The 24,405-nt window shown below is 37.3% G+C and overlaps 1 protein-coding gene across 1 annotated transcript in view; it reads right to left on the bottom strand.

Annotated features, from left to right (window-relative positions):
• LOC107752041 (teneurin-2-like) overlaps window positions 1-24,405 on the bottom strand; it is a 219,766-nt gene that overhangs the window by 133,779 nt on the left and 61,582 nt on the right. The window contains exons 3-4 of the mRNA XM_016567891.1: window positions 14,330-14,371; window positions 12,106-12,381 (exon numbers count right to left, since the gene is read on the bottom strand). Coding sequence (XP_016423377.1) covers window positions 12,106-12,381; window positions 14,330-14,371 — 318 coding nt within the window. The remainder of the gene's footprint in view (window positions 1-12,105; window positions 12,382-14,329; window positions 14,372-24,405) is intronic.

Here is a 24,405-nt window from a genome sequence, read left to right as displayed (position 1 = left end):
CTGCGTGTTTAATATCTTCAGCCCTACAGGCTCAAATCCAGCGCTGTCTCTTCTGTGTCTTTATTGAGTCAGAAACACAGTTGTATTCATTGCTGGATTTGTCCTGTCTGCTGTTATTGCTCTGTTATAGGGAACGCTCAGTGGAGTGCCGCTCGCTGACTCTGACAAGGAGAATTTGGCTCTCCTCCAATCTGGCTTCCTCTGCAACCCTGTGGAAATACAGGACCCTTCAATATCCCAAAAATGCAATGCTAAGAAACCCAGCATGCAGGCGGAGAACTCCGCAAACTGATTAGCTCGAGCAACGCTGAAGTTTCATCCAAACATACAGGGATTTTTAACCATTCAACAGTGAGCTGGGCTGTCACGCAAGGGGCCGGAATAAATGCCTTAAACAAAAGTGAAAAGTCCTTGGTGTTTAAATGAGTATAAACTGCACAGCTAAGAGTAAACCACCATGGATATGGCTGTCAGAGCCGCTCTGTCGCACAATTCATCATGGGGCACTAATTCTCTAACAACATTACCAAGTCCTTCGGCACTATACATTGTCACCAGCAAACTCAATCAACTTATTTAGACCCAAACATGAATCGCATTGGCTCCGGCCCCTGGAGGCCTGCCTTCACTGCTGTACGCCACTCCGTTACACTCACTGACTCTGGTTTGACAACACTGGCTAAAATTGTGAGAAGAAAGAGTAATACAGTGAATTATTCATTATTCATCAATGCATGCTTTCTTAAAAATAAATAAATAAATATTAACCAGTGGTATCAAAAGATCTGTTCCAAAATCTAGTGAGCCCATTTTAAGGCACCATAGCCAAATCCGGCATTCTTTGTGCTGCATACTCAACAAAGACTGTTATGCAAATCATATGCAAATGAAGAAAATTATGGTTCCTTCTAGCATTTCTTGAATTAGCCTAAATCTAAGGTAGCAAATGTATCCTTCAAAGATAAAAAAGTCAATCACACAATACATTGAGCCAAGTAAAATGTAGCTGTGTTACATAGATAGATAGATAGATACATACATACATACTGTATATACACTTTTCAGAGGTGCATTTACACTACAATTAGAATTGCATAAATAATGCTATAAGATGAATGGGATTTAAATAGCCATTAGTGGGTTTTAATTAAATATTGAAATATGAAATGTGAAAAAAAGACACTTTAAAAATCTTAATGTCTTAATGACTGAGTCATTCAGTCATTCATTCTACCGATTTGATCAAATGACTGATTCATTCAGAAATAAGCAAGTGACTGTCTTTATGAATGGCTCTCTGAATCATTAGCTCAGTCGATTTGTTCAAATATGTGGATTAATTCAGTAACAAATTATTATGATTGTAATCGAGTAGATATTCTGGAGAAAAACTGCACTCTTGCTAGTGTGCTACTGCTAAACTATCAGGCAAAAACCCATATGGGGCATTTTTCGCCCTCAAATATTTTGAATTTAAAGGGTATATAACTGTATTCACACACACACACACACACACACACACACACAAACACACACAGCACACACATAAGTATGGACTACAAACAATCAATCAGTACATCAATACAAACATAATTTTAAACACAGTAATTGTAATTGTTTCATCTTGGCTTTTACTAGTACAATGCATTTGTTTTGAGGGCAGTTACCTGGCATTATGGTGCTCAAAGCAGATTATAAGAAAGAAAAATACAATGGAAAACCACAGAAAAAAAATGAATGGACTGGGGGGGAAGCTATAATAAATGTGTTCTCAAAAATAATAACAATAAAATTGCTTTCAAGTCTGAGAAGAGAACATCAGGTGTCTGAGAAACCCTGGGCAATGCTAAATCACCATCTTTTGTCGGAAATCAAAGCTGGAGAATTAGCACTGATGACTTCCATTACAACAGCGAATTAGAGTACATTGTTGACATCAAATGTTCCACAAAGTAATCAGCCCAGCAGCTGAACACTGCACTCCCACAATCAAACTTCTGTTTCTACAGTGTGTGATCATGTCTGACAAATTAACACAGACTTTGTGTATTTCTAAAAAATAGAAAAAGAGAAAGAAAGGGAAAGTGTTCGAAGAAAACTGTTTGTTCTTTTTTTATTTTTTAATCCCAGCATTATTTGTAACAATAAAAGGCTTTATACAATGTGGCATTCACAATCATTCCTGGCTGCACTGATGTTGCTGCAGCAGAGGCCACATACTGTTCAGTTAGCGATGGAAATTTTTAGTTTTTTGGACGGCAAGAGCAAATTGGTCCTGATGCAGATAAAAGTGCCTTAAAATCACTATTGTTTTGCTCCCTTCAACACAATAACTCTGCAGGAGCGGTGAAAGCGTTTGTCTGTGTATGTGTGCGATTTCTATTTTTAAGATAAATAGAGAGAGACATAAAGATGGGAACCAGCGTTTAAAGTCTATAAAGAAGAAACATGTTGATTGGGCATGAATTTTCAATATAAAGCACAGGGAGGTGGGAAGGTCTTTTCAAATTGCAAGATCCCTAAATATGATGTGTCTTTTTGCTTACAAGCATCTATTAGCCAGTGTGTGTGCGTGTGTATGTGTATCACGGGCTCAACTAACAGAGCACCCTGAGTTGACATTAGAACCAGCTTTGTCGACAGTAAATAACAATCAGTACAGCACACACACAAAGACTGTAGGGTGACAGACAGATGTACATCTCAGAACGGTCAGGCAGCTAAATATAACTTTCATTTTCACCCCCCCCTTTATGATACATTGTTGTGTCTGATGGTTGGCCAGTGGGCTGCAGAAAAATCTACAGAGCGCTGAGATGAGAGAGGACGGTTAAGCTTAGATTTACTGGGGCCTGATTGATCGGCGCACATAAAGGGCCCCTGCGTCGGCCTGGGTCCGTTTCATTAACTAAAGCTGCAATGTAATGAACCCAGCAATGGCAATCTTGACTCCAATATTCTATGGGAAGCAGGAAGAGACCTCTCAAGGGAGAGCTGTAAAAGGCAGGAATATTTAATGCTTGAATCAATGTCCACACCGACTCTTATATCATCTAATGCATGTTTTAATCATTCTTCGCTGAGATCAGTGTAATTCGGATACGAGGCGTGGACTTTGCCACAGAAATTTACAAGTGTTCTCCTTTCACCTACGAATGGCGACAATATAGAGAGTTTTACGAACACGTCTGCTGGCTGACTGTACATTTTCTTAAATGTTTGGGGAAATGAAAAGCAAAGCAGCTTGTCAGTTTATTTGTTTGTTTGTTCAGTGGTTGTTGATGAGGTTGGCAAAAAACAGTCGCACACTTCAAACTACATTTTTTTGTGTTAAAAGTGCACCCAACAATTATTCCCTTAATAAAACATAAAAATAAATAAATAAATGAATAATAGTGCTTTTGACAGTTTTTTTTTGTTTGGTGATTTTTTGGAAAACAATTTGATCAAAGAGTATTCTAATTTGTTGAGATAGAGAATTGGTGGGTTTTTGTTAAATGTGAGCCAAAATCTTAACAATTAAAAGACCCAAAGACTTAAACTTCAGTCTGTGTGCATTGAGTTTATTTAATACACGAGTTTCACAATTTGAGTTGAATTACTGAAATAAATGAACTTTTCCACGACATTCTAATTTATTGAGATGCACCTGTAAATTAATAGTCATTTTACAGTAGTTGTCTCATGGGGTCTGACATGTTGAGATCACATGACTAGCCGGATATACTATTCTCTGTAACGGCACGGATTGATTGATTGATTCTTATTCTTATTATACAGTGGTCATTTTAAAATACCACTGTATTCCAAACTACTACTATTGCGGTAACACTGCATCGGCACCATACTTTTTTAATCCGGCACAAATGTGTGAGTTTGTTTACCTTCCATCAAATTACTCTGTGACATTTCCCTCCTTTACAACTTTAGTGGAAGAGGTCAATACAACCTTTGTGGAGATTCACAAAAAGCTTTTACTCAACCTCAGCACTCAACAGTTCTCACAGGAAAGAGAGAGGCTTTTTCACAAATGATTCTATCCACTTCACTGTCAACCACCGGCCATATGAAAATCTGAATGCTGTTTATTGACTTCTTCTATCCAGTGCTAGATAAGAGTTTAAACATTTGTAAATGGCAAAGGACAATACAGCGAGGAAAAAGCAGAGGTGAATTGAAGTTCATGAGTAGCTGGTACTTAACTTAGAGTGGCCCTTCTATTAGCCAAACATGTGTGTAAGAAATAATTGTGAAAGCTAATACGTTTCATTGAGGGTCATTAGGTGTGCAATAGAACTCTCAATTTGAGTTCACCTCAAAGAAAGTTAAAACATTATTTCAAGAAATATATTTTGGCAGCTCTCCTACAAATCAGCATACTTTTTCAGCAGTGCATGCAAAATAGCGAAATATTCATTAAACACATCCTGCAAACAAACAAACCCCTTCATGCATCTGTACGATGTTCCTTTAGCCCACATGCAGATCACTCATTTCAGCGAGTATCAAATAATTCCAGTCTCATCTCTAAGATATGAATATCCCAGCATGCAACTTTGATTTCTCTCTTCTTCTACTGATGCTCTTTTCTTCCTTATTAACGAGACCTCTCCTGATGTTCCCATTACAGGATTGATTGCAGTTATTTGCAGTGAGCCTCATTCATACCATAATCTTAAATCTCACTCGTGCTACACATCCGCAAAAAGGGGCGCGATCGGTTCGGTTCAATCTTGTTGGTTTAATGTGAGTCCGCCCCCGCGCCGTTGCAAAATTCACATTAACCAAAGCATGATTCATGGTTATTCATTCAGAGTAAGTAGAGCTGATAAAAAAAAGGAAAACAATTGCGGTTATTGTAATAATGAAACGTAATGGTCAGTCCCACAATCCTCTCTGTTATCTGCTGCACGTCTATGGTCATGGGCCTCCTACACAAACAGACACACAGTAGGGAAACATTTAAGCTTCAAACTTAATTATCTTAAATGTTTTCACCCCTTGTAACAGATAACGAAGAAATCATCAAGAAGAAAACACAATTTTTCCGAGTCCCCAACAAAGCTTCTTAAACGCTTAGTGACGCAGATCAGTTTGAGAGAATTCAAATAATCCAGCAAACAAAAGCCGCTCGCTCTTCTCGCAGCATGGGGCGCCAAGGTGGCTTTGTTTACAGAACGTGATACGAAACGCTGATCGCCGAACCGCTGCCAAACGCAACTCACATGGGACTGCAATTTCTTATGTGGCTGGAGTACAAATACTTATGCAAACAAACATGCTGCAGAGTGCAGAAATGACAGCCAACCTCATCTGTACAGCCGGCCACCACTTTGCACTTCCATGAACGGCTATATTCACTTGAAATACTGGAGTTAAATACTACAGAGACAGCAGCAGGAAATGACGGCACCCATGCAGCATAATGGAGCCCCAGACACGTAAAGATCACTGACTCTTTGCTCCGGGAGCCGTAGCATGTGGGCATTAATCAGTCACTCAAATTGAAGAGGCTTGCAGTCATCCAGCCTGCTTAATAAGACAATCACCTGGCCTCATTATCAGGATCCCTGTGCACTTCACCCGGCATCAAAAAGTAGTGAGGAGAATATTCTAGGAGGATCACATGGAAGAGACGCCAATGATAAACAGCAAGTCTAATAAGAGTTTGTTTTATCCATCCCAGAGGGAATCAAACACTTTAATTTACTATCGACTCTTTTAAAGTGAGCTGAGTCCAAACTATCTGATAGTGTGTTCAGTATGAATGAAGTTACAGTATGAAAGAAGCTTTTTTTATGATGGTGAACAGTGTGCTATACTAAATTACTGTTTACAAACAAATGCTTGGTGAAGACACTTCCAGATTCTTCTAGCACCCTAGAATAGAGATATTTTAGTATAATACTGTACTTCTTCAGAATTTAGCTAAAAATGACCAAAATATGCTTTGTGTGTTTTTGTTGAAACACCCCATTTCTAAAAGCCTAGCGGAGATTTGAGCTTCCTTAGACCTTCATTGATCTGGAGACACTCAGGATTTGACATTAATTAATATGCTATTTCACAGTTTACGGTTATTACGATTAGAGGTCGACTGATTCATCGGTTTTGCCGATTAATCGGCACCGATAGTTGATTGGCGGAACTATCGGTTATTGGCAAAAATCAATGCCGATAGTTTTCCGGGTTGCGTCCGTTGCTGGAGTGGCCGAGAAGGGTCCGCTGCCATTATACAGTAGGAGAGCTGCCTCTAGAGGTGGAAATCACTAACAGCACCTGTTGTTTGTTTTGACACGTGACACTGCGCGCTGCACAGAGCGGGAAACTTCAAACCTGCATTTAAATGCAGCCGACAGAAAATCCTGCCGCGGAACAGAGCGCCATTCACATAGTTTTCCATTAAATTACATTATATTTGTCCCAAATCATTGTTAATGTATGTAATGACTTCACCCTAGGCTATGAATTATGTATTGTGCTCTTTCTGTGGCTCTAATACAGTCTTTATGCTTCATATAGAGAGCTGTAATACAGATCGCACTTTCTCTTTCCCTTTGCTCTGTTTTTTTTAAACACCGAACTTCAAACTCATTTATGCCACATTGTTCATTCTTGAAGCAAACTTATGTCCGTTTGGTGATTAAATAAACAGTTTTAGACCGCTGCTGGAATTGAAAGTGACGCGTCTGGTGTGTGACTTCTCAGAGAACGCATCGCTGCGCTTTTGTCCAGTGTGTGACTTGCGTTTTTTTTTTTTTGACTGTTGAAATTAAATGGTAATACTTTACAGTAAGAGTCCTTTTGTAATATTAATGAAAGCTGTAAAAGTATTGTTCCTAATGTGTTCATTTCAACATTTACTATTACTAATAGGCTATATTTTACATTTTAAAGTTTCTTTTTTAACATTAGTGAACTATGAAATAACTTTAATGATCAATATAATAATTAATATTAATATGTTTATTCATTTACAAAGTATGGTTCAGTACTGCTACTGCTTTTTTAAAAATAGTAAAGCTCTGTTTTAGTTTTCGTTTACCATTTTAAAAACTATCGGTTGATTAATCGGTATCGGCCAGTGTGGTCCAACCTAGCTATCGGTATCGGTAAAATCCACTATCGGTCGACCTCTAATTACGATTGACTGTTTTATCAAGACTTGGGCTGACTGCATAAGCCATGTTATGTTAAGACTATGTATAAGGAACTAGGCTGACAGTCTAGCAGTCAACTAATCATTCTCAAATTAGAACAGTCAAAGTTTCAAATAACTGTCATACATGACTAGCTTGTTTATTAGTTGTTGATTATTTGTGTATCTGTTCGGAATCTATTCTAAATGACTGAATGTCAATACTGCGTATGACAACTGTTCAGATCCCATTTGTGTATCCTGTGGCGCTCTTTTTCCAGAATATCTGCATTGGTTTCTATGGAATGATATTGAATTGGTTTGTCTACAAAAACAAAAAAAACAAAAAAAACAGCAACATGGAAGGGTTTGCAATACAGATGTTGTCATACAACATGACAATGTGTAGCTGCGGCACTGGACTACTCTGTTTAGCAGCAGCAGAAACGTAGGAGGTTGGTACATGCAGGCTTATTCTCTACACTGGTCTCAAAATTCAAAGGGGTATGTAGAACAGGCCGACTAGCAGTATGTTGTTATTTTCTGCTCAACCTGCACATCACAACAACACAGCGTTATTTCTACAATAAATTTCAGCATGTTTCCTACAACAGTGTCTGACATGTTTAGGTTTTATTTGGCGTGAGAAAGTGACAGGAAAAATCCTACGCAAAATGACAGATTGAAACATATTTCCAGAAATGTGATTTGAATATGATTTCAAACCCCATATGAATGTAGCTTAAAATGGATTTGTAAAAATCATATTTTGTGTGATTTATTTTTTTTCCACACATGCGGTCAGATTCTAAACAGATTTGGACTGACAGTCTGAACAAGGCTATAGCACACTGTCTCAAATGGCAATTTTTAATTTCCACACTGCAGCCCCTGCAGAAAATAAAAGGGTAACTTTGATGTAATGATGAATAAGATCACTATAGAAGATCTATTCTGACATATCACCACAAAAGCCCATACTAGCTGTTTGTGATATGCGATATCTAATAAAATATGGCTGTTATTAAACTTAATTAAATGTCAAATATTGCTAATTATATATATATTTAAAGAAATGTATAATTTTATTCAGCAAGGATGATCAGTGGTATTTTTTATATTTATTTTTTACTTCTATGTGGCACAATTCTCAAACTTGATGAAGAGTGAATAAAATGCTGCATTATTTATTTGACGGTGTGTATGTTACAACCTCCTACATGTCTTGCAAAATCATATACTGAATAAGTTAAAACTGGTTTTAATTTAAATTGAAAAAGAGGCTTTGTATATTCCTTCACTATAAACATTATGCGTCATATTGTAATAACTTGTATTCATTTTAACAGACATCAATAACACTAAACAAATAAATAAAGCTCAGTGCTGCCCAGTCTTCACTAAAAGCTGCTTGTCTGAAGAACCTTGACGAGCGACTGCTATTTTTATCTCAACAACTTCTGACTCTGCCCAATCAGATATTGACTAGTATGCCCATGTCTAGACCTAACATCTCAAAAGCACAAATGGATGTTTTTAGTCAAAGTGGGTGGTAGACTTTGAAAGCTGCCTTTATGTCTAGGAAAGTATTTGGAAAGAGGCAGACAGAGGGTGATAATGGATGAAAATTTTCTTCTGACCCCATTCACTCTCCCTTTGTGAGTGACACCTGTCTTTCAAAGTGATTGGTGCTGCTGACACATCCATATAACAAGGCAAACGAGGAAGATGAGAGAGAGAAGTATATTGAAGTGCATCAGCATACACAAAAAATGTGAAAGAAAAAAGATAAGGGGCAAAGATAGGGGTGAGGCTTCAAAGCGTGTTAGAAGTAGAAAGACAGAAATGACAGATTTACTTGCTTCTATTTTGAACATACGCTTTCTTCCTTGTGAGAACACATCCACTGAAAGCAATATCCCACTTCTAATTCAGTTCAGCTGCAAGAAAGCTTGATTTTCTCAAGCAAAGACTCACAGAAGTATCAATCACGCCCTATCTAGTTTTTCATATTAGCATCATCACAGAAAAAAAAAAAAGATAAATATATATAGCCACAAGCAACAATCCGAGAACATGGAGAGCATAATAGATCTAATGGATGCATAAGGCCAATTTTCAGAAAACTGGGTAAAATCATCCTTGTAGAAACACTGTACTTATATGCAGATGTTTATGATGATTGTCCAATCACAATTTTGATTGGCTCTTAGCAGCCTGATTTTAGGCATATGTTAGCCTCTGCCATGAATAAGATGCATGAAACATCCGCTCAATGAAACGGTTAAGATGGGCTGAATTCATAATAGCATAATACTCTTACTATGTATTTATACGGCAGAAATAGTAAGAGTGGTATGCTAGTATGCCAAATTCATACCGAATTACAAGAATAGCACACCAAATTCATATTTTCTACCCTTTATATGGCAGAAAAAGTAAGAGTAGTATGCTAGTATGTTATTCGGAAGAGGACTCTTAATTGATATCTCCATATTTTTATATGGCAGAAACAGTAAAAAGTAGGATGCTAGTATGCTAATTGCCTGCTGAATTAATTTCTTCAAATATTTATACACTTTATATAATATTTAAATAAAAAAATGCAGCTATTTCTAAAACATTTAAACCATTATGGTAGCATGCTAGTATGCTATTCAGAATAGTATCCAGAATTCATATTTTCTAACTTTCATATGGCAGAAACAGTGAGAGTATTATGCTAGTATGCTATTAAGAATATCATACTGAATTCATATATGGAGATATGGCAGAAACTTTAATAGTACGCTAGTATGCCAATTTCATACTGGATTCATTTCTTCAAATATTTATATTGTAATAACTCTTACAGAAGTATGCTATTCAGAGTAGTCTGATAGAAACTTGAAGGTATGTTATTAGAAATAGCACACTGAATTATTTTCTTTATTAGGCAGAAACAGTAAGAGTAGTATACTAAAATCATATGTTCATATCTTTATATGGCAGAAACAGTACTATGCAAGTATGCTATTTAGAACAGCATACTGAATCCTTATCTTTATATGGCAAAAAACAATAAAGGCATTGCGCAATTTGAATAGGATACTGAACTAATCTTCATAAAAGTAAGCATATTATTCGGAATATCATATTGAATTCAGATCTTTATCTTTTTATGGCAGAAAGAGTAATAGTAGTATGCTAGTATGTCACTGCATACTGAATTCATATATTCAAATATTTATATTGTACAAAGAGTAAGGGTAGTATACTAGTATGCTATTCAGAACAGCATACTGAAATCTTATCTTTATATGGCTGAAATAATACAAGTAGCATGGTATCCGGAATTGCATACTTAATATATAAAAACATAATTTAAGTATGCTATTCCCAATTCTGGAATTTATTTATTTATTTATTTTTATTTAATGTGCTTGGTCGCCTAAAAAAAGCAAAGTAACTCATATGTATCGATTGACTTGAATGTATTGAATCTCAGTATTATAGCTGTTGGTGCAAGGCAAAACTTTATTAAGCTTTTAAAAAGTGTTTTAATTTACTATAGATTGTTCCTCTGTGACTCACACATCCTGCACAGATTATCAGGCACAGCCTGGGCGTCGTTTAATTGGGATTTCAGTGGGAATGAGCCATGGTGCCGCACTGAGAGACGGTGTCCAGCTTGCGTCCACTGCTGTCGGAGCACACAGACATGCGATCTGGTGACTAGCACTTGCTGTGTGACTGGCACTTGCTGTGCCCACGCGTTTCCCGTGCCGTAAACGCCTAAAAAAGCAAAGTAACTCATATGTATCGATTGACTTGAATGTATTGAATCTCAGTATTATAGCTGTTGGTGCAAGGCAAAACTTTATTAAGCTTTTAAAAAGTGTTTTAATTTACTATAGATTGTTCCTCTGTGACTCACACATCCTGCACAGATTATCAGGCACAGCCTGGGCGTCGTTTAATTGGGATTTCAGTGGGAATGAGCCACGGTGCCGCACTGAGAGACGGTGTCCAGCTTGCGTCCACTGCTGTCGAAGCACACAGACATGCGATCTGGTGACTAGCACTTGCTGTGTGACTGGCACTTGCTGTGCCCACACGTTTCCTGTGCCGTAAAAACCGAAGACGGCGCTAAGAAACAGCGGCCTAGAGATTAGCGTGGCAATTATCTGTGAAGCAATTATCAGCCGACGAGATGAAGACGACTGCTTTCCAAGGTGTTTCTTTGTGTGTTTAATAGCTGTAGAGTAGTTTGATAAATTGTCAGAGCGAGTTTGTGCGATGCTACAATTCACGGCTGACAGATCTGTTTGAGGTCTGATACGGTGAGAACTCAATTAATTAGGAGGAGTTTTTGACTTTTCATTAACCTACTCTGACACTTTCTACAAACTATGCTAAGATTTAAGATGCCACCAAATTAACTAGGAGTGAGGAATCGAGGAACGTGTTGCCGAATTCCTGCCAGCAAAGGAACCAAGAGGGATTCGGTCTTCAACAATAATATCCATGCAGGCAGATGTGTGGGGGGAGAAAAGCCATAATGTTTTCACTTGATGAACATACGTCCTTTGAGACTTCTTTCGGTGTATGGTCTTTTTATATTAACTGAGTGTGACATGTCATGCTGCATCCAGTCTGTTAATACACATCTTCAATGGCAGATTATCTTTAAAGCACTGCAGTTCGACAAACAAAAGCAGATGTGGTTTGGGAAATGATTAGTGATGCACAGTGACACCCAGGTAAGAGCAACACAAAATGAAATTCATTCAGCTCTAAACGAGTCGAACAAATATAAGTGAATGTTTCATCACATGTTGCACATTTTTGGCATCTGTTCTCACACACCTTACACTCTATAAACGCCTTAAAGATTTCTCTTGCACCCTCGGTTTCTCATAAACACGACACTCGCTCTCTGCTCTGCTAATTCTCACATGCTCTCGCTCTCTGACACTATCTCTCACCTGATTCGTCATCAGACTTGTTCTCGTTCTCGGAGTCAGTGAGGGTGAGAGCTGAGTTCTCCCGGCTGGAGAGGCCAGAGCTGCGGCGGGACTTGATGTCGTGGCCGGCCCACAGCTGGATGGCTCGCTCAGGTGAAATCGGGCCCTCTGGGTCGGAGTCTGCGTCTGAGCCGGCGCTCAGAGAGTAGCCGCGCTGTAAGAGGCCGATGTCTGGGCAGTATGCGTTCTGATGCGGGGCTGGTTCACAAATGCCCAGCTCAGCTAGAGTAAAGTTCCCTAAAGTGGTAAAAACAAAGCACAGTCAGTCAGTCAGCGTTGATGCATATGGAGGGAATGGCCTGAGAGAATTCACTGATGCTGCTGTGATTCATCCTGTGAAGAAATCAAGCCATTTACACACACTACACACTGCAGCTATACTAAACAAGGAAGTTAACCAGCTAAACTAATGAACTAGTTTTACAAAGTGCACACATCCTTTCTAAAAACCATCACTTGGCAGGACATAAAACACAGTATAGCATGACTGTACAATACTTTATTAGCGACTCGATACTAAAACAAAACACAAATTATGATACCAGACCAGTATTACAGCATTAATATTGATCAAACAACAACATTGACAAGAAAAAGAGAAAACAACTCATTGCTTTTAATTTACTTCTGACTGTTTACTTTATTGCATGAGTAATGAGTTACTTAACTGAGAAATACTTGAAGGCCTCACACTTTGTTTTTGGGTCAGTTTGTTCAAGTATTAGTATTATATTAGTATTATCATATTAGTTTTTGCTGTGGTATCACAAATTGTGAAATTTCAGTGGTATCAAATATAGCCAAAATCCCACCAAAATCCGTTGCCATGACTTATCGCGAGAGGCAAAAGGTTACGTTTAAGTCTCATAACATTGGTTAATGGAAACGCCGTCATTTCGCAAAACTTTTGTATCGACATTTATAAAATATCGCCAAAGTTTTGCGCAAATCTGTAATGGAAATGCGCCTAATGTCAGTCATTGATCTGCTGCTTTTTCTAGACACAAAGGAGGAGCTGTGAGTACTTTTTACTCTTAACAATTTATTTATACTTTCAAAAGTATATGAATAAATAATAGAAAGTCTGAAATGCATGCATTCAATAAAGCCTAAATGCAGAGTTGTATTATTACAATATATCACAAAATAATTATCACTAATTCATTTACCAAATAATTAAAACTGTCAGCCCAGTCTTTTACACAAGTCCAATGGCATGTACAAAACAAATGTTATGTACACAACCTTTGCATCTCTCTGTCTCTCGCTACAGTATAAACACACACACACACACACTTCAGATAAATATGAGTTTTCCTTGTCACTATGTTTTCTCTGGAGGTAAATATTCTTTATAAAGCTGCTTTGGAACAATACATTATGTACTGTGAAAAACGCTATACAAATTAATTGAATAGAACTGAATTGAACATTCAAACTATATTAAGGCAGAGACTCACAAAGCAAAGGGGGGCAGCAGGAGCCTGAGGTTTAACAGCTCAAATCAGTGGACGTCAGCTCAGACGTCAGGTTATGTGTGGTGCAGGGCTAAGGGGCCTATTTTATCCTGCAGCTCTTCTTTACCTGCTGCGAAATTTCTTTCACAGCATCACACCTCCTACTTTGATGAGTGTGACCGTGCCCATGAACACACAAAACCTCGACTCACCACATTAACAGAGAGCTGGACAGAAGCCCTCCGCTAACCAATACATATAGTGCACATCATCCAAAATTAAAGCACATCAAACTGAATCGATAAACACAACGGAGTCCCAATTAAGGACAGGCATGCACAACCAATTTCTTCTCTCCAGTAATTAAAAGAGTCAATGCATGCCCTCCAATCAGCTGTAAATGAAGAAGCAATTTCATTCATTAACACTCCTTAAGACAGGAATCTTCACAGCGGCTGGGATCGATATTGTTAAAATCAAAAGAACTTCATAGTCGCTTTATTCCTGACTATGTGGTGAGTGGAGATAAAACACAAACCACTTTTGATAGTAGCTCGAATATAATTACTCTTTCAAAATGACTTAAGTTTTATGCTGTGAGAACTGGCCACATTTACAAATACTAATATAACTACACAGCTACTAAATGACTCTAGATTGTTCTATGCTACTAGTAATGCTACAAACATAACTCGTAGTGCTATCAGTCTAGTCAGACCGTACTGTACCTGACATGAAGTAGCTCAGGAATGGGGAGAGATCCATGTACTCTGCGAGGGCAACAACACAAAACACCATATTTAATACTCAACAAACTTCTAAACTGATATATTTATCACATCTAAATGAAATCAGCTTTATGTACTGCACTGCTAACATTTCTTCCAACACCTCACAAACAGGTTTTCCCACTGTACAGTGTTTATTATTGCTTTTCATAAAAGCCCAAAAAAAGATAAAACAGGTTTGTATGAAACAAAACATTTTTGATGGCAAACCACACAAAAAAAGTTATTCTAAGGTTTATATGTGTGTATGTGTAACATTTGTGAGTATGCAGATTAGACTGCGACATGGCAAATATTTTGTTCATGTCACAGGGGCTCAAAAAGGAGACTTAAGTCCTAAAATCTATGAATGCAATTCCTTTCAATATCAAATAATCAAAGTAGCATATCAAAAGCACATTTTCAAAGCATTTTATCCCACCCACAAAATTAAATACATAGATAACAACTCATTTTTTTTATTAAATTATATATTTGTTTAATTTTGGGGCCACTGTATACACAAATGAGAGAGATATGTATTATGTTGCTGAAATAAACTTTTATCTTATTATCTAAATAAAAACATGCAAATATATCACACAGATACACACATTCATCATGTGAATTCCTACTTGGTGAAATTAATTATTTAAAAAAAAAAGGAAAAAATACAACTGAAATCTTTTTAAAAAGTTTTAAAATACTGTATAATTATATTATACTTTTGAAGAAGTTTTTAGTCATAATTTCTTTCTGTTGTCCATCTTAGAGGCAGTGAAGACATGGAGACACGTACAAGCCTAATGTCTGATGGAGATCTGCAGACTGAGAAGAAACAGACCATCTTGTTCCCTTCTTATGTTTACAAATTTCTAGTACTGCCAGATGGAAAAGTACAATGGTAAACCAAAAGAATGGGCATCTCTTTCTCAAACTGGGAATCATTCCCGGAGTGGGGACTGATCCCAAGAACACACTCAAAGCCTGTCGAAATCACAACTCCCAAAGGAGGTGGTCTTTCACAGAGAGAGGCAGCAAAAACAAACCCACCATTTTCAAGACCTCGTAATATTATCAAAATGTCTCATAACTTCAATATGTTATTTTAAAGTTCTCTAAAATACAACATACGTGTGTTTGTGTGTGTGTGTGTGTGTGTGTGTGTGTATTTCATTCTCTCTTCTTGAACACTTCAGATGCTCAGATTTTCACATTGGCTGGTGGATGCAGTGCTTTTTTACAACATGAGAACTCCTTGTGGGTTATTTACTCAATTACACACTTTTCATTACCTCTGAGAATCTGGACTTTATGTCTCTCATAAGCTCCTCTGATTGGGGATCATGTCTCTTTCTTCATTGCACACACTTCACTTCACCTGTGCTGCCAGTGGCTGCTGTAAGAGCCACCGCGCTCCATATATGCTTGACCTTTGGCTTTCTATTTCCTGTGCTCACTCTTCTCCTGACATTGGTCCTCAAATAGTAGAACTCAATTACTACATGTCATGCATTTGCTGAGATGACTAAACTGCTTCCTACAGCTATCAAATTCAGTGGTCTCTAAGGCAGTACAACAATTTGTCCTTGTTCCGTAGTTGTCTAAAACATCACAGTTTTTATAATGAACTACTGTTTACCAGCAACATTTTGGCACCACCTGAAAATATACCATTTACAGGTCATGTTTTTATGAGCTGTATGGAAAGACAAATGCATAAACTAAATTGTGTAGGCCAGAAATAGAATCTGTACAATCCTCTAGACCAGTAAATTGTTGAAGAAATAACCTGCAACTTGTGCACACACCTGTGATGTAGTTTGATCGATGTTTTTAAATATTTTTATGTTTTCAGAATGGTATTTTACAGAATGGTATTATACTGTAAAATAGATGTTAATAAGATTTTCAACCTAACATACATTGCACATAAAATATCATTACAAAAGTTTTTGGTTTGTTTATGACAGTCTCTCATGCTTATCAAGGCTGCATTTATTTGATAAAAAAATTAATAATAATAATAATAATAATAATAATAATAATAATAATAATAATAATAATAATAATAATAATAATAATAATAATAAAATGTAAAATAGTTGATTTCAATTTTATTTAAATTTAAGATGTAATTTATTCCTGTGATGGCAAATCTGAATTTTCAGTAGCCATTACTCCAGTCTTCATTTATTCATTTATTAGCTGAAAATATTTTTTTGTGGAAACCAATTTTTCATGATTCTTTAATTAATATAAATTAATTCAAATATAAATCTTCTGAGGCAACATTTTTTTCTAAATAGTAGATACATTTTACATTTACTTATTTTATTTTTTATTTATATATTTTTTTATTTTTACTGACCCTAAACTTTTAAACAGTAGTGTGTATGCAGAACAGTGCAGTGACATTTCAAATCACACTTGAAGAACAGCTGCACTTTAATTTAATCACCACATACCACACAACTCAAAATAAATATGAAAACAACAGTGCAAATAATGCAATGAATAGTACAAACAGTCAACAATGATCATTTGCATGTTTTTTTTTTCATGGTGTGCTGGGAAACAGTACCACATCCAACTCAGCAACTCCGAGATCAGTACTGAAAATGCAAAAATTCTTAATACATACAGTGCAGTATGTACATACAGTATATTCATAATAAAACTTAAAATACTCTACTTTATCTCTAATGTATATACAGTAAGTTAACAGATTATCATAACCGTAAGTTCTTAGATGTTGGCTATTTCAGCTTTATCAGTGCATATAAGGTATAACATATTCTCCCTCTTACATCAACGTACAGTACGTGCATTTTTAAGCTACTTTGGTGAATCTGTCAAGTGAATAAAGATAAATATAAATGCAAATAAATACAGTAAAAACTGGTAGAGAAGGTAGGAGGCAGATCATTGGAGAGAGAGGAAAATGAGATACACTATCACAGTGATTAACAGTGTGTGTGTGTGTGTGTGTGCACTTCACATATGTACAGCTGAGTAAGAAGCCATCTGTGCAGATCTGAGTTCACAGTTGTGGATGGTGTTATTTAAAGACCCTGTCAACTCATCTAAAGTAATGGATCTATCTCTCTATCTATATATCTATCTATTCATCCATCCATTACTTCTCAGAAATTACTTTCTGTAACCTTACCAACATCCTTCATCTCAATTCTCATTACATTTAAGGAGCCAAATTATGAAAAAGTTCAGAACTAGTTTCAGTGATTCTTAAGACCACAGGAGAGTAGCGGAGGTTCTTAAAAAAGGGCCTTTTAGAGATGCTAATTTGACATCCAGTGCTCGTATCCAGGCTGGAGGTATGTTTCGGCCTATGTTTTTTGCATTAAAGGGGTCATTGCTGTTGCTAAAAAGAACATTATTTGGTGTATTTGGTGTAATGCAATGTGTTCGAAGCACACAGCGTCTTCAGGACATGGCTGCAGCATCAACAATACTACAGCGAGAATAAAAGTTACTCCTTCTTTCTTTGTGTGAACATTTGGGCGGCATTATGCATATCTTCCCACACAGTGACGTAGACATGCGTGTTTAAATGAGGCGTTTTATGAGGGCGTGGACAAGTCTTAACTTTTATAAAGAATATCTCTTTGGATTTGAGACTTTAGTCTTTGCAAATTTACAGATCTTCTTTATGCACCAAGAGCTTGTAACACTCCAAAGAGAAAGGAAAAATTGAAATCGCATCACATGACCCCTTTAACGCCTTTTACAGGTGCCCAAACGCACACTAAGGTAATTTACAGGCCTTACGCACCCCCGAGGACTGACTCAAATCCCATTTTAGGCCCCAAGAGTGGAAACTGTCCTCTGGTCATTATACTTCATCAGACCCATGAAAGAAGCATTTGACTTTTCTGAGAGAGGGGGCTGATTGCCCATTTGAGTAATATAAAAAGACCTCCGCTTCAGCAGGGAGAAGGATGTGATTTCTGCGTCTAGATCTGCATGCCTCTCTGTGGTCTCTCTATAAACCCCCACACCCCACTACTGATGATGGCGGGTAATGGACCTGCTCCAGGGAGCGTCTTTGTGCTGCATGTTTGTTCATGTTCTGTGGGCTGATGGTTATCATTGTTACTGAAGGCATGCACTGAGGAAATGACTCTGTGGGAACCTGCAAGAATAAATGAGCACTGCCTGAATCTTATTTAAATCTGCCACTTGACAAATTGAAACTTTACCTCTTTTAAAAGAAACTTTGGGAAGAGTTACGCATGGGGTACGCCATTTTTAAGTTGTTACGCCTACATAAAATATGTAGGAGAAATGACGTACAGTGAATACAAAAAGTACTTGGACACTTTAGGCATATTTTAAAACTGAATAATTGACACTGAGTTAGAATATCAAACCAAGTGACACTTAATTTATATTTATATAAAGATTTATTTACAAATTACAAAATTACAAAAATGTAAGGCCCCACTTTATATTAAGTGGCCTTAACTAGGTTCAGTCAGGACCACTTTCGTCAAAGAATATTTATTACAATAAAAGCATACAGTTAATGTTGGCGGTATGGTTCTGTTCTGGGCGAACTCCACGCGCCCGTCCATGCAGCCATGCCTGGACATAGCGGGGAGAGTAGCAAATCAAACCCCCCTGGGGTAACAGAACAGTAAAAAAAGTTAATTTCAGCTTTTATCTCACAATTCTTTTTTCCTGGCAATTCAGACTTTTTTTTCGCGAAACATTTCACAATTTTGCATTTATATCTCGCAAGTTTACTTGCTGTTTCTTTGTGATTAATTAAATTTACAAGCTATTTCAAAGTAATTTTTTTTTCTAAATCAAATTATTTTCAGTGTACATTGCCAATTCAGAGAATATGAGGACAAATAAACCCTGATATGAGGAAAAGGAGGAGTGTAGAGAAAGGACATAAATCAAGGTCAGCCTGCTGGGTTCTAGGTAAGGTACGCTATGAAGTGGATCGTGGGATTGTGCCGCCATTAATGAAATGACACAGCAGGCTCTGCATCCCTCTAGATATCTACACCCAGGTCCGTTCGCTTTCTCAGCTCACGCACATTCACAACCATGACACCTTCAATCAATCAGCACCTGTTCAGATTAGCCTCTTATTCAACACCCACTGCATTGTGCTCTCCAAGGAACACGTAAATGTAGTGCTCTATAATTATATTGCTATGGAGACGCAGTTGGGTTCTCCATCATTTGCTCGTGACTGCTACACCTACATTTGATAGAGATACAGATTTTCCATAATTAACTGACAGTATACTGCTCTCCATGGTAAATCAGCTCCTGCCACATGTAACACGTAACAAGTTAATATTTAATTTACACCATAATTCACATAACCTTTCATTTTTTTAGACTTTTTTTGGTTCAGGCATATTAATGCAAGCAGTTTTACTAAAGGAACATATATATATCAGAATCAGAATCAGAATCAGAGTCTTCCGGAGCTTCTGGTTCAGTCAGGACCACTTTCGTCAAAGAATATTTATTACAATAAAAGCATACAGTTAATGTTGGCGGTATGGTTCTGTTCTGGGCGAACTCCACGCGCCCGTCCATGCAGCCATGCCTGGACATAGCGGGGAGAGTAGCAAATCAAACCCCCCTGGGGTAACAGAACAGATCCAGTAATCATGCATCCCATCCATGAAACAATTCACAATTTAACATGAGTTGTAGTAAACATCCAGATACATAAAGGATGTTTGCCATGTACTCCAAGACCTCACATATATCAGATTTAAATAAATAAATCCCAGCTAGGAGGAGTTGGGGATGGAGGAGGGAGTTAGAAGTGGCGTGCAGCCAAGCAATAGAAGAGAGGCTGAAAGAATAGGATTTAAATAGACTGCTGTAATAGGTGTCGAATCTGGATTGGTACACGTCATGAACAGCTGATCGTCAGCTGATGTGAGCTTGACTGACGTGGCCTGCCTGAACTAACACGATGCTCAATATATATATATATATATATATTATTTTGTACTGTTCTCTGAGGTCCATTTATAGTGTTATCAAGTTTTTTACATCAAAAAACATCATAATTTAGAAGTAATAGGCTATTTTCTGTCCTGTTTTGACCCCTCTCATCAGAACGCTCTGTTTGAATAGGTGTGCCGGATTGTAGACTCAGAAGTAAACGCCCACTGCTATGATTGGCGAACAGTTGTGTATTTTTGACAGCCTGCAGCCTTCATAGGTTAACGGTTTAGGTTAAAAACGCATAAATACTCAGTACATCAAACAATCTGTAAAAACAGACAAAGCAATAGAGACCACGTAATAAAAACAGTTACTCACACTTCTGTGGTGCGACATTACTGTCGGATCCAATATATTTGGCACAGCATCACCTTTTAGTTTTAATCTTTCTGAAAATCCTGTGTCGAATTGTGCTTTGTTTGTAAACGAATCCGCGAACAATGTTCTTACTGACGGGGCCTGGATCTGCACAGCGTCTTGTTGTCTTCGGAGCCATCTTTATCGTTTGGTTTCAGAGTAGACCTGTGTTAGTGCCTCTCTCGTTATTTACCCACTACGTGCACAAATCAGTGGGCGGGGCTAAACAGGCAGTGATGTAGGAGCAGGCATTGATCTTCCTCTGTGGAGGCGGGGTTTAGCCACACTATTACGTTATAAAGTGGCATATACCACAACCTGTCATTTTGGCAGATTGGCTTCAATATAAGCTGTTTTTAGACTAAGGAGAAAGTTTTGAGTTCTTAAACTTACAGGATGTTTTTATAGTACAGTGACCTCTTACATGTCAAAAGATCAAGGGAATTTTGATTTCTCAGTTCATGACCCCTTTAATGCTTTTTAATAGAAGTATCTTATGCTTACAAAATCTTTATTTATTTGATAAAAAACAGTATTATTGTAAAATATTTTTAAAATTTAAAACACTTAGCTATTTTAAAATGAAATTTATTCCTGTGATGGCAAAGCTGACTTTTCAGCAGCCATTACTCCAGTCTTTAGTGTCACATAATCCTTCAGAAATTTGATGATCAAGTGATTTTTTTTTTTTTATCAAACTTGAAAACAGTTGTGCTTCTTATTAGTTTGGTTATTCTTATTATTTTTAATAATATTTAATATTTATTTTTTTAATGATTCTTTGATGGATAGAACGTTCAAAAGAACATCATTTATTTGAAATAGAAATCTGCTGAAACATTATACATTTTCTTTACTGTCACTATTAATCAGTTTATTCTATCCTTGCCAAAAAAAAAAAAAAGTATTAATTTCTTCCAAAATATATCTTACTGACTCCAAGCTGTCGAATGTTAGTGTATATGCATTATTATTAATGCATTTTGGGTTTTTTTACATTTACATTTATTTATTTATTTAACTTTTAACTTTATTTTGACAGAATTTAATTTAAAAACACAACCGCTTTCTCACTAGTGCTGCAAAAAGAAACGAAAAAGTAACTAGATGCGTGTTCAATATAAAATGTCAAGATGTGACACGACTAGTTATTTTTATAAGGAATTGTGCAATGTTTTAACACCTTACTGTAAAAATAACGTCTCCCAACACTGTAGATACAGAGCAAAAACCGCCGCTTCGTCTGAACGTGTGAGGATCACATCCTCTGATTCAGAGCCTCCTACCTGACCCTGTGACATCAGATCCTGCGTGGGGCGTGCTGGCGCTGTAGGTGGTATGCTATCATCGGTCGTCTCAGAAGAGGGTTTACGCTCAGCAGTAGGTGTCTGGTGAGTTTTCGCAGCATACTTTGTTCCCCAGATACATAGCACATCATTAGGGCCCCCATTAATGTTGGGACATAGAGTTAACAGCTAAGCAAGAACAGGGCCCTCAGTGTCAAACGCCCTGCTCCATGTGAGCCACCTGCGCCGCACACGGTCACCCAACACATTTTAATTGAGCCGCAGAAATAGATCTGACCCCACTGGGAACCATTTTGTTTCTTATAAACCACCTGACATAAGCCTATGGTATTAACACCAACACATACTGTATGCTGCAAAAGGCTGACATGTTTGAAGACCTGAAGGAAGCAGATCTAAAGCCTTGGGGAGCGCTAAGAGTGTGAGTATATTTTTTTGGCATTCGATTTGGGGTCCCATTGGTGGCATCTGGTTAACAGTTTGTACATTTGAGGTGACAACTTTATCAAAACATCTGTCTGCATTTAGCACTCCATTACACTTGCATAATAGCTTGAGTTGTATTTACTAATCAAACGAGAGAGCATAAAAACGTATCTCTAATTTATGAGACCTTCAGTATTTCACATTACACCACAAGCTAGCTACTCACTATACAAAGTGTCATGTTAACCTCTGGAAAAAAGCATGAGAAATGTCTGAATGGTTTATGGAGAGTCTCAAGGCACTGAGCAAAATGCTTTATAAGACTGGATTTGACAAAGTATTGAATACCCTTCGCTCAGCAGCGTAGTATCATAATTGAACCCAAGGGCAAAAGCACCCCAAATTGCAGCCACTTAGCCACGCTATACTGTACCAAACATTTAATAATTAAAGAATCATTCCTACCGAGGGATAAAACAACAGCCTGAGAGATACAGGCAATGCCATCTGCAATTAGGCAGAGCTTAGCAGGCTGGTGTCAGAAGAGGTGTCACAGCTGTCCAAACTGTGAGTTTAACCAGCGTATCATGAGTGCTATTAAGCACCAGCTGACCCCCTGATGGCCTTCAGGGCTCAGACTGCCCACTGAGTCTTGTCTTTTTGGAAATGGTGCCCTGGTAAGCTCCTTCATTAGACGTCTCAGCCACCCACTGCGGCTACAATGATTTACCATGCACAAAGGGTGTTCTGAAGTACGGCTTGAAGAGCCGAGACCCGCAGGGACATAGCTAGTAGTAACCTATCCTTTCTGTAAGTTGTTTGTGGTTGCCAAGCAATGTATTAGCTTTAATATAAAGCTCACAGGTTTGTTTTGCATTTTGTTCATTTTACAGCATCTTTGAAAATAGATCAAATCAGAAAAAGTCACTGTAACTATTTTTAAATGTATCTTTATAAAAGGTTAAATGGCCCCATGCCAATACTGCAAGCTATTCTAATGTTAAGCTATAGCTGTTTGTGAAGGGTATGCCACTTTTCACACACACACACACACACACACACAATACAAATGAAACAAATAAAACAAATTGAAAAAAATGTTGAATTATTATTATTAGTAGTAGTAGTAGTAAAACAGTAGTATAAATTGCTACCCAAAAAAAGTTATTTGGACTAAATAGCAGAGGCCATGTGTAAATATAAAATTAAATAATGATTCAGCCCTCAGGGGAATCAAGATAACATAATGAAACAATGTTGGCTGTGATCATGATGTGCATTTGCCTTGAGAGATTCCAGAACAGATTAAAGGCTTTCAGCAAAATTCTTAAAAGATTAAGGGACCTGTTAATGCAACTATTGTAAGCCTGCTGGCATATATACGTACAACCTAAGATCAGCCATGAGTGGAGCCTGTCCAAATACCAAATACTGCAGCGCTGTTAAATGTATTGTGCTAATTCTGAGTACTGGGACAAAACAAACTACAAAACCGGAAAGAGAAAAAATCTACTTATAATCAACTAACTAAATAAACAAATGCTGGATTAATCTGTTCAGAAGTTTTCACCTATGTTTGGGTGTAATCTCCCACTGTTTGAGCTTTTCACAAAATGCATGTTTTTCCTTGCCTATCACTCAATATGTGTCACACAATCAGATACAAAAATAATGTGTCAAATATTTATCATACACTTCAGTGAGTTAATGAACTGAGACTACAGGATGGTTTCAAATGATTTTCAGCTCGATCTATTGAACTGGTACCACAGTCAGACAGAATATCTTCAGGTGTTAAGCAAAATTTTGTACTTGACAAGTTTTTTTTTTTCTTGTTGCATATGCGTGACAGAATTGACACATCAAAGTTTTGACAGAAAATAAGCAGAAGCACATAAATAAATAAATAAATAAAGATGTAATTAATATCACACACAT

The sequence above is a fragment of the Sinocyclocheilus rhinocerous genome, unplaced genomic scaffold, assembly GCF_001515625.1.
Source record: "Sinocyclocheilus rhinocerous isolate Xijiao unplaced genomic scaffold, SAMN03320098_v1.1 scaffold662, whole genome shotgun sequence".
NCBI classification, from domain to species: Eukaryota; Metazoa; Chordata; class Actinopteri; order Cypriniformes; family Cyprinidae; genus Sinocyclocheilus; species Sinocyclocheilus rhinocerous.
The sequence above is the reverse complement of the archived record's forward strand: the minus strand, read 5'-3'. Positions and strand labels throughout refer to the sequence as shown.